This window comes from Muntiacus reevesi, chromosome 4, assembly GCF_963930625.1.
Source record: "Muntiacus reevesi chromosome 4, mMunRee1.1, whole genome shotgun sequence".
Taxonomy (NCBI): Eukaryota; Metazoa; Chordata; class Mammalia; order Artiodactyla; family Cervidae; genus Muntiacus; species Muntiacus reevesi.
Window position 1 is genome coordinate 38201089 of NC_089252.1, and position 13577 is coordinate 38214665.

At 47.8% G+C, this 13577-nt stretch overlaps 1 protein-coding gene across 1 annotated transcript in view; it reads right to left on the bottom strand.

Annotated features, from left to right (window-relative positions):
* The window catches only part of LAMA1 (laminin subunit alpha 1), a 123297-nt gene extending 110712 nt beyond the window's left edge, over nt 1–12585 (bottom strand). The window contains exon 1 of the mRNA XM_065935153.1: nt 12469–12585. Within this exon, the coding sequence (XP_065791225.1) occupies nt 12469–12541 (73 nt within the window). The 5' untranslated portion in view covers nt 12542–12585. The remainder of the gene's footprint in view (nt 1–12468) is intronic.
* Between the last annotated feature and the right edge of the window lie 992 nt (nt 12586–13577).

Here is a 13577-nt window from a genome sequence, read left to right on the forward strand (position 1 = left end):
AAGCTCTGTCGAAACTGTCTGGAAGTTTTTTGTCATTTAAACAAGGACCCCCCCCACACTTTCATTTCTCATCGACTCTCTTAAAATTACAAATCTGGTTCTGGATGTGCCTCCTGGACGCGTCAATCAAGGGCTGTCCTCAGGAGCACGCATGGACCTCTGGTCAAACCACTTGGCTATGGAGACGCCCAATGCGTCACTATCTCTCACACCAGAACAATGACCCCAAGTAGGTTGCACCCACCAGATTACAGTTCCATTTATTCTACAACATACCTAGAGGGTCGGCTTACAAACAACAAAAGTATCTTCCACCTGAGGCCAACAATAGACAAATAGACTTGATAACCAGGGTAAACACCCCAATCAAAAGTCCAGAGTCATGTTATCTTGGTATTGACCTCACTGGGGTTGATAACACTGCATTTTCTGAGTTCTAGCACCATTATTTTTTCAATAGTAAACTGAAAACAACAATAGTACTAGTAGCTATTGGGCTGCCTCTTTATCTAGAAGGTGTGTGCTAAGTCCCTTCAGTCATGTCTGACTCCGCCAGGCCCCTGTGTTCATAGCGGTTCTCTGGGCAAGAATATTGAAGTGGGTAGCCAGGCTCTCCTCCAGCAGATCTTCCCGACCCAGGGATTGAATCTGCGTTTCTTACATCTTCTGCACTGGCAGACAGGTTCTTTACCACTAGCTCTACCTGGAATACATACACTTAATGTGATCACTTTTCTTATTTATTTATTTTTTTTAAAGCTAGGATCTATATGAGAGTAGTGGTGGTCACTGTCTCAAGTTCCTGGCCTCACATTGGCTCTTCACTCAACTTCAGTTCAGATTCTACTCCTTAGATCACTCAAAAGGCCCTTGTCAAGGTCTCCATTCCCCAGCGTGACGTTGGCCCCACAGTAGCTTCTGTAAACAAGGGCTTTTCTCTCTGGCTTTAAGCCCCTCTCCCTTGGCTCTCTCACGCTGCAGACTCCTAGTCTGTCCCTCTGTTACAGTGGCTTGCTGGCCATCTCTGCCAGTGATCCAGACTCTCCTGTGACCCAATGTCCCAAGAAAAAGCAGAAGAGGCAAGTCTCCCCAACAGGCGGCTCCTCAGGGGGAAGCAGAAAGGCGTGTACTTTTCCCCAAAGCAATTTCCAAACACAAGGGAAGTGACACAAAGAATACGGGCTTGAGGACAGACTTGGGTTCTTCGTCCCACGTGCCCAGCACTTCCTTGTTGAATACGACCAAGCCCCATGTGGGTAAGGACAGAACAGGGCATCAAACATGTGGGAAGTGAACACACTGGGCTCTGGAATGAGCAGAATCTCAACAGTGGCTGAAATTAAAAACTACAAGCCTCCCAGGAGATGCAGGGCCTTCTACATTTCCCCAAACCAGTCCCCCACCCCACAACCCCACCGCCCACCCCCCACCAGCATGCACCACACAGCGTGGGCAAAGAGAGGAAAAATGCTCTGGCTCCCGGTGATGAGGACGAACAACATGAAAATGATGCTACGGAGAAAAGTGAATGTGACCTGGGGTGGAATGAATAGAAGATGACCCTTGGCATCCACAGTCGTGATCCTTACCCTTGAGCTCTGCAGGGGATACTTGAAATTCATTCTGGGCTCAGCTGGGCAGAGAGAGAGTTCAAGCAGAACTTCTCAAACTTTTATCAAAAAGCCCGGAGATCTTGTTACAAATGCAAATAATCTGCAGGGCTGGGCTGGGCTGGGGCTAAGCTTCTTCACGGTTCAGTATCTCCCTGGGGCTGCTGCTCTGACTTCCACAGATGAAATGATCTCTTGGGATGCTTCCAGCTCTAACACAACGGGATTGGTTAATTTGGCTGAGGCTTGGCCCAAAGTTCATCAGACTGATGAGTAAGATCACGCTTCCTCCGGAGTGTTCTGTCACTATTTAACCAGAACTCTAGATTCCCCGTCCTACATTCACATCTTGGAGACCTTGAAAAACTATTTTTAGAGGGAACTGGGGGGCCTTGGTTAAAACCAAGGTGTTGGGCTTGTAAAGAAGGAAAAAAAAGGTCAAGGCCTCCAAACTGAAAGACATAACATAGGAACAGGTCTCCTATGCAGCAACCAGGCGAGCTATTAAAGCAAACCAGGGTCTTGATTGCTCAGCCCTGTTCATCCAAGTGGTGCTGCCCCTGGTGAGTTCATCCATACTGAAAAGGATGCTGCTGAAGGCATAGTGAAAGGCTTCAGGGATGTTAAAATGTGAAGACGTTTACGTACCCTCCCTGCCTCATGCTGACAGAGATCCGGCCCCTTCAGCCCAGCGTGTCCTGATGCTGCTGGAGTTCTGACCCGCTGTCTTTTCACAGAGGCCTGGGGAGGGCCCCGCACACCGGGGAGGAGGGGGTGGGCCAGAGGGGACAGCACGGCGGAGGACATCCCCTGACTACCCTGGGATCTTGCATTTGAGCTTCCGGGAGACAGGCCAGGTCTAGGTGACAGATGAGAGGAGAGACTCTTAGCAAAACAGGGCCATTCTCAGAAGGAGGGGACGTCTTCCCATCCTAGTGAGGAAAAGAGCTGGAGAGATGCAGGGAAGGTCAAAGACACAGCAGTGCCCTTGGGCCACCACCCCCTCACCCCTTGTCTGATTAAATTAAGGTTTCTCAAGTTATTTTTTGGAGAAGACCCTGATGCTGGGAAAGACTGAGGCCAGGAGGAGAAGGGGCCAACCAAGGATGGTTGGATGGCATCACAGACTCAATTGACATGAATTTGAGCAAACTCGGAGACAGTGAAGGACAGAGAAACCTGGAGTGCTACAATCCACGGGCTCACAAAGAGTCAGACATGATTTAGCAACTGAACAACAACAATAATATTAATTTTCTTTCATTTAAAAAATTCTTCCCTATATATTCATTATGAGAATACAGTCAGAGAAAATTAAGTCTACTTCTGCACATTAGTAATGAAGAAATCAAGACCCAGGCTGGACAACATAAATAGGTAACTCTCAAATAAGCCACATTTATGTACAACTTCTCTTTTTCCTTATTTGAGTATATTGATTTACAATGACTCAGGTATAAAGCAAAGTGATTCATTTATACATATATTAATACTTATGGGCATCAGAGAAGGGCTAGATCAGCTCTCCATATATCCTAGACTTTTTACTGAAAAATAATAAAACATTTAAGAAAAATTAACAAAGGAAATTCAAGACCAATATGCTGAAAACTATGAAACATTTCTGAGAGAAATTAAATATCAAAACGAATAACAGTGTTTCTTATACATAAACAGGAAAACTCAATATTATCGGATAGCACTTCTCCCCAAACTGATCTACAGATTCGCTCTAATTCCTACCAAAATCCCAGCCATCTCTTTTGTAGAAATTGACAAGCTGACACTAATGGAAATGCAAAGACCTAGAACTGTCAAAGCAATTTAGAGAAAGTCAATAGTGTGGAATGGTTTACACCCCCTAGTTCAAAACTTACTACAAAGTCAAAGGAATCCAGACAGAGTTAGCTTAGGGATAGACACATGGATCAACAGAGCAACAGGGAGTCCAGAAATATATACCGAAAATCTAGCCAATTCCTTCAAATATTATTTCTGAATCATTTGGACACTGAATGTGAAATCATATCATTTACAGAAAACTCTCTCGGGCACAAATTTTCAGGGAATGTTTGACCACAGAAAAAGAGGTACAACTCAACTTCGTCAATTATAATGGTTAAAACAAAACCAATAAAGTGGGGAGCTCTAAAGGCACACTAGATGCTCTGCTCATATTTCTGGAGAGAATGGGCCATTCTTTCATTCAGTAATAAGTGATTTTTATCAAACAAAAATCCATCTGTGTCATAAATTCTGTGTGCCTTTGTTCTGTTCCTGAGAAGACCAGGCTGGCTTAGCCCCAAGAGCCTGGAGGGGAACAGCTGTCTTCCACTTAAACAACATCCTCCAAAAGCAGGCAGGTAGAGTTCTTTTGAACAAAAACCCTATATAAAAATATAACTCCAAGAGATGGTCAACAAATGCAAACAAGACTGAAGTCAATAAAGTAGTCACTGCCTTTAAACGAAAAGAAAACCCAATGCAGTAGAAATAATGTTTATAACCAGCGTTCTCTTTCTGTTTTCAGTGACATTGTTTCACTGCAGTAACCTGGGCGATGGCGGTGGTCAAGGCATTCAGAAACAAAAATTCCTCCAACTTTGAACTGAGACACACAGGCAGTAGGATTCCTCAGGTACGTCTCGTGCCTGCTTGACTACAGCTCTGGGGATTCAAGGACCACTGGCCACCAGAGGGTGGAACATTCTAGAAACTCAACAAATACTTGTGGAATATGTAAGTTTATGTGGTGTGTGTGTGTAGTGTGTCTGTTGTGTATGTGGGGGGTGACAGGGGTGAGTGTTGGGGGTGGAGAAGGAAGAAAGGCTTATTTTGCTGGTGGAGCTAGGAGGGAAGTCATAAGCCAAACACTGAAGAGATCTCCTAAAAATGCAAATGACTAATCCTCACCGGAGACCACAGAAACTGTAATCCCTGGGGCTGGGGCCTCCACACTGATGTGATTAAAATCAAACATGCAGCCCAGAGAGAAAACGTCTGTAATAACTATACCCACTCTGAGAGGGCTCAGAGGAGCCACCAAACAGGTGAGTCGTGTGCTTCCATGACAGAAAGGAAGCCTGGAGGAGTAGATGTCACCCAACAGGAAGTTTGGTGAGGAAGCCCTACCAGGAGCTCAATTCCCCCGCCTCCCCATTCCTGGCCCACCACTGGGCTGCAACATGAATTTATGTGACTGGAAGCAAGCAAAATATAGACACTAATTCCCACTGGTGCTACTTGAATCTCCCAACCGTTCCTCCACCATAATTTCTCACAGAGAACATTTCTTTCTAAATCTGCACTTGGACTTCCTCCATTGAGAATGTCCACTTGTAATCAAAATGAGCAAAGCTGCTGAGAACAAGGACCACAGGACACATCCTGACTTGGGCCTGGCTGGTGGAGGATCCACTACATGTTCAGTCCATGAAGCTGAGCTGGTAAATTAATGAGCAAACAAGGGGGAAAATGAGAAAAACTGACTAGAAATGACAACAATCCCACAAGAAAACATTACTCCATAGCCCAAGAAGACATCAGAGATTTTATGCTAGTTCCCTTACAACAAGAGCAGTGGAATTCCCAAAGACATTTCACAAGTTCATGAATATCTCAAACTCTCCCACCTCTAAACTTCTAGAGTGAACAAAAGTATAGCCACAAAGTCAGGGCAGCGGCATAAAGAGCTGGAAAAACTAGATTGTGTAGAAAAACAAAGACAGAAATGCCAGAGCTGGAGATTCAGAAGGAATGGGCTGAAGGATGGACAAGGGGAATTTTGAGGATGGAAAATAGTGCCCACCACTGGACAGAGCAACAGGGACAGGAAGTACGCCAAGTGACAGAGATAGTTCTGGAAACAACTATTTAAATTAGAATCCCAAAAGGCCCATTCCTTCCACCTCTGGTATCCAAACAGGAATAAGGTTTCTGTCCTATTAGACCTGCGAGGTCCTAACTCTGGCGTGTGATAGTCCTCTCGACAGCCAGTGATCATCTGCAGTGTCATAAAGAGGAACGAAAGGCAAAAAAATTTTAAACTTATTTATTTAATTTTTGGCTGCACCTTAGGGGCCATGGGGTTCCCTGTTAGCTCAGTGGTAAAGAATCTGCCTGCAATGCAGGAGGCCTGGGTTTGATCCCCGGGTCAGGGAGATCCGCTGGAGAAGGGAATGGCAACCCACTCCAGTATTCTCGCCTGGAGATTCCCACTGACAGAGGAGCCTGGTGAGTTATAGTCCACGGGGTGGCAGAGTCAGACATGACCGAGTGACTAACATACTAGGGACCTCAGTTCCCTGATCGTGCATCGAACCTGCACCCCTTGCATTGGAAGACAGAGTCTTAACCACTGGACCACTGGGAAAGTCCCCAGGGACCTTTTTAAAGGAAATGGAGAGGGACGATTTGGATAAGGAGAATATAGAAAAAAGAAAAGAAAGGAATGGAAGATGAAACCAAGGCGACCAAAAAGAATGCCATCAACTGGGAGAAACAGGAAAAGTAGTCTTTGGGGCAGGAAAGAATTCATGTGCTGGGCCTGAGATAACAAGATAATCACTTTTGTTGAGTAAAATCCTGCCATGACAAAGAGATTAGAAGACATTTAAATGTGGGATGTACAATAATCAGTGTCGTGGGGTGAGGTCTTCTCCTTTCTAAATGTCCCCTCTTAACTAAACAGGATCTGTTCAACTTAAGCATCTTCTTGAACATTGTAGAGTTTCCTGAGGCTCTGGCAGGAAGTTACAGAACAATGAGACAAAATGCAGGAAATCTTTCAGGGAATGGGAAAAGAGGGGCACTTCTCAGAAGCACTTCTGGAGCTAAATCTGACATTCCCACCAGCAAGATGGGAGGCTCTCTGGCACAAGAACTGGAGTCACACTGCCCGCTGGGCCAGCAGATCAGACTTCAAAGATAAGTTCAGGAATGAAGAGATTCAGGCTTCAGATGGTTGAATCAAAAAAGAGGGGGAGAAAAATGCACACACACGCTGAAAATAGGATCTGATATGTCCCCACGGCATCGTTTCTGGATTAACCTCTGAAGTAAATGCTCACCTAGGCAGAAAGCTATCCATCACGCTGGTCTGGAATCTCACTGCTCCTATTGTCTATCCTCTGCCTCCAAGCAAGACACAAAATGGGAATAAGCTGTCCCAAAGAAAGCTCTCACCATCCAGCCTCGAGAAAACAGACTCTCGGGGGAAGGGTTTGTGCTGCAAAACGGTTACTCTGGGCGCTGGCTGTCACCCTCAGTATAGAGGACGTGAAGATGCAATGAACCTAGCCCGAGTGTGGCATTTTACACTGAAACAGCTCCCCAGCAGGCATGTCCCAACAGAACCCAAGTTCGCGACCTTACCTAAATTACTTCAATAAGGGAATTCCCCCCCCCCCATTAATTTTGAAATGCATTTATTTACTCAACTGTGCATGGATACACATTAGTATTTTAGAAATCAAAAAAGTAAAAGAATTATGTGCAAGCATGTAAGTAGGCTACATACACCCTGCTAGAGAAAATGTTGCTTATCTTGTTCACCCTAACATTTCTGAGGAATATCACTAACAACTTCAGCTAAGATCTCCGAGAAGGAGTTCTCTCTAGTTAATCTCCACTTAGCTTTGTATTCAGGGTGCAGGCTCAACTTTATTCTTCAAGAATTATCTTTAAAAATTAACTTTTCCTGTGTCTGCCATAGATGTTCCAGCAATAAACCAAAATTTTTAGAAAAATAATCAACATACTATCCATAACTTCTAATAGTATTCTTCTCAGACTTTACCTCTCTACATCACAAATCACGTAAATTTATTTTTAAAACTTATTTATGGCTCCAGGAATAGCCCATGAAGGCTACAGTGAGCAATACTTTCAGAAGGACTGCAGTGTCAAGAAATCCATCAATGAGCTATAGTTTTTAAATCCAAAAAAGCCAGGAAACAAGGCTCTAATACCTTCTGTCAAAGGCCACGTTGAAAGGGACAAGTTAGAAAGTGAAAAGTTGACAGGTGCGTATGTATATTAGTGATGCATTTAGCATCCGGCAGTGGGGATATTGAAGAAGTAGCAGAGAGGGAGGGTGGTGAAGGTGGAGATGGGAAGAGTGTCTCTTGTTTTGTCAGGAAATAATTGGTACCTTCTTTATACTATTAGGAAGTGCTCAAGAGGAAGTAGATTTTTATGAAGTAGCTCACTTTTAGTAGACCAAGAGACATTTAAGGGAAGACACTCAAGAAACTAAAAATAGTAGTTGCCTCAAAAGGAGGTGACTTAACCTTTTTCTATACACCCTTTGGGTTTTTGGTTTTTTTTAATTTTGTACCATGACCATGGATTACCTATTCGAAACTATTTTTTGAAATTACTTGATTCATAAATAAAGATATTAATGTCAATGTGACTCAACAAGACAGGTGGCTATTAACCACCAGGAATATTGGCAAAGTGATGGAAATGGCAGCCCACTCCAGTATTCTTGCCTAGAAAATTCCATGGACAGACGAGCCTGGCAGGCTACAGTCTATGGGGTCACAGAGTCGGACATGACTGAGCCACTGAGCACACTTGCAATGGGCAGACACGAAGACGGGAATGAAACAGCCCCCACCCCCAGGAAGTTCAGGTCAGGGGGTGAGACCCATCAGCCAGTCACTGGCTTAGCCACCAAGATAAGGACAACAATAGCAGTGAGTGGCCAGAGCACCAGCAGTCCAGGGAAGGGCATGTCATAAATACTTCAGCAATGACGGGATCAGGAAGGTTTCTGCAGGGTTTAGGCCCTAAATGGGAAGTCTGTCCGGCACTGAACATCCCATGTCACTATGAATAGGGGCACGGAGGTCCCAGGTAACGTCCCTGAGCGCTGGGCCAATGGATCCCAGCCTCCTCCTTTGGTCCCATCGGACGCTCCAACATCATTTTTTCTGTGTGCATTATGAGGAGTTTGGGAGGCATTAGTCCAAGCCCATAGGGTGGTGTTTCTAGAAAAATCATGATGGTGATGGTGCTGAGGAGGGAGACCCAGTGAGGGAACCATCACAACATTTCATGGGAAAGACAAACAGTTCCTGAGCCTTGTCAGCAGTGGAGACAAAATAATGGGAGATGGATTGCACAGGTTTTCAGGAAGTCAAGTCAATAGATCTTAACACCCAAGTGAAGGTGGATCCAGGCTGGGGAGGATGCAGTGCAGGTGCCACAGGTAGACCATCACAGACCATCACATGAACCACATGCCTGGGATGCTGACCCACCCAACGCTGGGCCAACATGCTCCTGTGTTACTGAATCACATCAATCCTCTCTGTCTCACAAATCGGGAAGACTGACATCCAGAGATGCTGAGAAACTTAATTAACCTCACAGCTGATCAAAGCTACAGGGCTGGTGTTTGAATTCAAGTAGACTCCAAAACCAGACTCTAAATTTGAGACTATAGCGGGGAAGTGATATTCTATATTTGCATGTAGTTAAGTGCAAAATAGTAATAATGATGCTTAGATGGTATTTATTGAGGGCTATCCCCAGGGTTAGGCACTGTTCTAAGCAATTTTCATTCCACCATGAACAGTCTTCCAAGGAGGTACCAAGACTACTCCCATTTACAGACGGCGAAACCAAAGCACAGAGACATTAAGTAACTTGCCCAAGCTCCCACAGCTTATAAAGCCAAAGAATAAAACATCTAAAGCTTAAAGGCACATCTGGTTATTCCCCCCCCCCCCCCATAAAACCTACTGCAGATGATAATGAGTACTTATAGAACTTTATGAAAGAGTTATTCTAAAATTGTAGAATTGGGTCTCAAGGATGATTACCTTGAAATAATCACCCTTCCCTCACAGATCAGATGGTAAAGAATCTGCCTGCAATGCAGGAGACCCGGGTTCGATCCCTGGGTCAGGAAGATCCCCTGGAGAAGGAAATGGCAACCCACTCCAGTATTCTTGCCTAGAAAATCCCATGGATAGAGAAGCCTGGTGGACTGCAGTCCATGAGGTTGCAAAGAGCCAGGCACGACTGAGTGACTAACACACACCTCGAAATAAGTGGTCATGTAAACATGTTACGATTCTGGTGATTCTAAGAGTAGTGCAAAGCACCGAGGAACAGCATGTGTTTATTTCCTATCCTTGTTGCATTTGAATTCTCCATCATGCTATATTAACTACAGATGTCCACTCTATATTTAACGTCTGGAAAAGTGGAAGAGAAAAAAGGAATGGGCCAAAGTCTGGGATACGTAGGAGGTAGGCAGTGATGTTTTTATTACACAAACCTTGTTTCCAACTGCTAAAATTAGTATTTTTTTCTTGGCCCTTACTTGGGGAGTACAGTTACAAGGAAGAAAAATGCACCTTTAAAAGCCATCCGGGCGCACACTTTGCTGGGCAGCACATGTATGCTCAATTTAAATACTACATCCTTTATGAGAATGAAGTAAATTTCCTCTAGTCACAGAAGAGAGTTTTTCCTTTATCCTTGGAATTGTCTACTTTTACTTAGAAAAGAAAAACAGTCCAAAAGCAAGATTTGATGAACTAACCTGTGAAGCAACTGTAATTCCAAGTAATTGCCAGTTGTGGACTTAACACAACATCATTGTTAGAAAGGTACCACCTAGTACTTTGCACTTCTAGAAATAGCTCTTTTTACACAGGTTGTATCTCAAAGAAACTGAGTTTTTGGGCCACATATCATGACGTTTACAGTAGTTCAGCGCACTCAGTCGTGTCCAACTCTTTGGAACCCCATGGACTGTAGCCTGCCAGCGTCTCTGTCCATGGAATTTCCCAGGCAAGAATACTGGAGTGGGTTGCCATCCCCTCCTCCAGGGGATTTTCCCAATCCAGAGATGGAACCCAAGTCTCCCGCATCTCCTCTGTCTCCTGCATTGCCAGGGAATTCTTTATCACTGAGCCACCAGAGAAGTCACAGTAATGCAGAGAGGTTGAGAAATGATAAAGGATTCTTAAGGGACTTCCCTGGTGGTCCAGTGAAGACTTTGCCTTTCAATGCAGGGGCTGTGGGTTCCAACCCTGGCTGGGGAACTAAGATCCCACATGCTTCTTGGCCAAAAAACCAAAACATAAAACAGAAGCAATGTTGTAACAAATTTTAAAAAGACTTTAAAAATCGTCCAATTTAAAAAAATCTTAAAAAAGAAAAGAATTCATAATAATCTAAAAGCTATCAGATGATTGTTCTATATATATATATATATATATATATATATATATATATATATATATATATATAAGTACCAGATAACTAGCTCACTGGTGATGTTAGTCAGAATTATTTTATTATTGTAATATGAGCAAATGATACTATTTCACTGGTCATTCATTGTATATACATGGGACCCCAAATTGTATTTTAAAAAGTCAAAACTCCCTCAAAGGCGCCTGTAAAGAGGTTGATGGTTGATGGGGTGGGGGTTGCAAATCTGGAAGGCAGTGTGACAGATTCAAAGGCCCTCCCGCTGTGGGTGGTTTTCCGTAGCATCTTAAAGCAGGAAAGCCCCACGGGGTCCCACTTTCTCCAAACACCATTCACAGCCGCCAAGGCCAAGTGCTGCGCCCGGAGGGGCGCGGAAAACATTCCGGGCATCTCCCTAGACCAGGACTTTCAATTCTTAGAACAATAAAGCTGAATCCAGCTGCTCTCCCTCCAGCCTGTGGGAAACCAGGCTTTTCACTGTCAGCAATGCGAGAGAAAGGCGTTCAGCTTGCAGAGTCGCAGCCCGCTCTCCCGCGAGGCCGGCCCCTTTCTTTGCAGGCTAACTATGCAAATTCCCTGCATCCCAGCCCGGCCGCGCGCGGAGAGGACGCGCAGCCGTTCAAAGCCCCAGCCCGGTCGCCCGCTCCGGTCCAGCGCGTCCCCCGCGAATGCGTCCGAGAAAGGGACGGTCCCTTGGCTGCAGGGCGCAAAGCTGGGCGCCAGGCCAAACACGCATCTTTCCCACGCGGGTGCTGTGCGCTCCGCCTCCCTACTTTTGACCTGTTCCTTCCTCCGTTTTGAATAACACGTGTATCTTTGGGAGTGTGCCGGGGGTCACGGGTTGCATGCATAGACGTTTTTAAGAAATATTCGTGACCTCCTAGCCAACAAGCGGCGCCCTGAAGCCTTAGTCTCTGGGAAGAGCGGGGCACGAGTGTCCGCAGAAAGGGGAGGAGGGCTTCTCGTCCTCCCGGGCAGTGACAGACGTTTTGAAAGTTGGCTGCGGATCTCTGTTCTTGGCCAACCCTGCCCTGCGAGGTTGCCAGGCATCCGAGCCCGCGCTCCCTCACCCCTAAGTGACCGCGGTCTACGCTGCGCGCGGAATGGCCGGTTCTGCCACCTCGGGGCCTGCACCCAGCCTCGCTGGGAGGCGCCCTCAGCGGGTCCACAAGCCCGCGCCTCCGCGTGCGCTCCCCGCGCGTCCACTCTCCGTGAGTGGCCCGGGGACCCCCTTTTCCGGGTCTCGGACCACGACTTTCTGCCGCCTGACGGTAAAGGTGCTCCGCGGGAGCCTTTCCCATTCATTCCCGCCCGCCTGCCCGCCGCGGCCCGGACCGACAGCCAGGCCCGCGCGGCTCTCCACTGGGGCCCCCGGGTCGCCAAGACAGACCCGGGGACTCAGACCGAGGCGCCGAGGAGGGGGCCACATCCGTCTGGAGTGCGCCCCCAGCCCTCTCCCGCCTGCCCGGCGACCTTTCCAGGGGCCGCGCTGGAGACCCACGTGTCGGATCCCCGGCCGGGGGTGAAGGCGGATGCGTGCACCGACCTCGGCGCGGCCAGGCGTGGGGCTTTGTCCCGCAGCCCCCCGCCGCCTGGGAACCCAGACGCGACCCGGGCTCACCTCTCTGCTGGCCCTGCGCAGAGATCCAGAGCAGCGAGGCCAGGAGCGCCAGCCCCGCGCCGCCGTCACGCATCTCGCCGCAGCGCTCGGGCGCTCCGGGGTGAAAGCGGCGACCGCGCGCGGGGACTCCGCCGAGGGCGAGACTGCGCGGCCCGCCGGCCCCTCGGACACACCCCCGCCGACCTCCGCGGCGCCCGGCCCCGCCCACCGTCCGCAGCCCGCGCGGGAGACCCTCCCCCTCCCCGGAGACCCCTCCCCGCGGAGACCTCCCCCGCTCCGAGACCCCTCCCCCCGACCCCTCCCCACGTAGACTCTCTCCCTAAAGGCCTCCCCCTCCATAGATCCCCTCTCTCGCACGAGGGGGGGACAGCCTGAGCCATCCCCAACTCGGGGGTGAGGGTCGCCCCGCCGCCGCGGTCTCCGAGTAGGGGGGCAAGCGGAGAAAGTGACTGGAGGAGGAGCAGGGGTGGGGGCAGATCTGCTGGCCTGGGCGGTAGATTCCGAGAAAGTATTCACCCTGCTGACCCTTCCCGCCCCGCGGGGGCCATGCGGCCGAGCCCGGAGCCGGGACCCCGGAGCAGCCGCCACCGAGACCGCAGCACGCGGGGCGGGGCGGTGGGGTGGGGGGTCGGGCTCGCCCCCATGGTGGGACCCCGGGTTCACCGACCCGCATCTCTGGCCCCCAAGGGGTGGCCTGGGCCTCCCAGGAAGGGACTGGGGCTCCTACCTACCAGCTTACCCCCTCTGCTGTTGGCAGAGGGTTTTGTGAAGCCTTTTCTAAAAGGGAGTAGTAATTCGCTTCCCACTTTGTCTAAGGCAAGAAAGGTCGCTTGGATTTAATTATTATCATTCGCTTACCCTTACAGTTCTAGAAGGAGATCTTATGGGGGAGCGGGGAGAAGGGAGTTCAGTCTTAATAGGAGATCTCAACTGCTTTGTTCTTTTTTAAAAAATACATCTGGTCCCTGTTAAAGAATTTTTAATTTCCTCTGATTTTTTTTCCTATTGCAAGTATTCATAACACTTTGCAGCTCTTGCTTTCTCACAATATAAACAGGAGAGATAAAGTAAGTGACTTATTAAGGCCCACGCTCTCATAAATGTCTTTT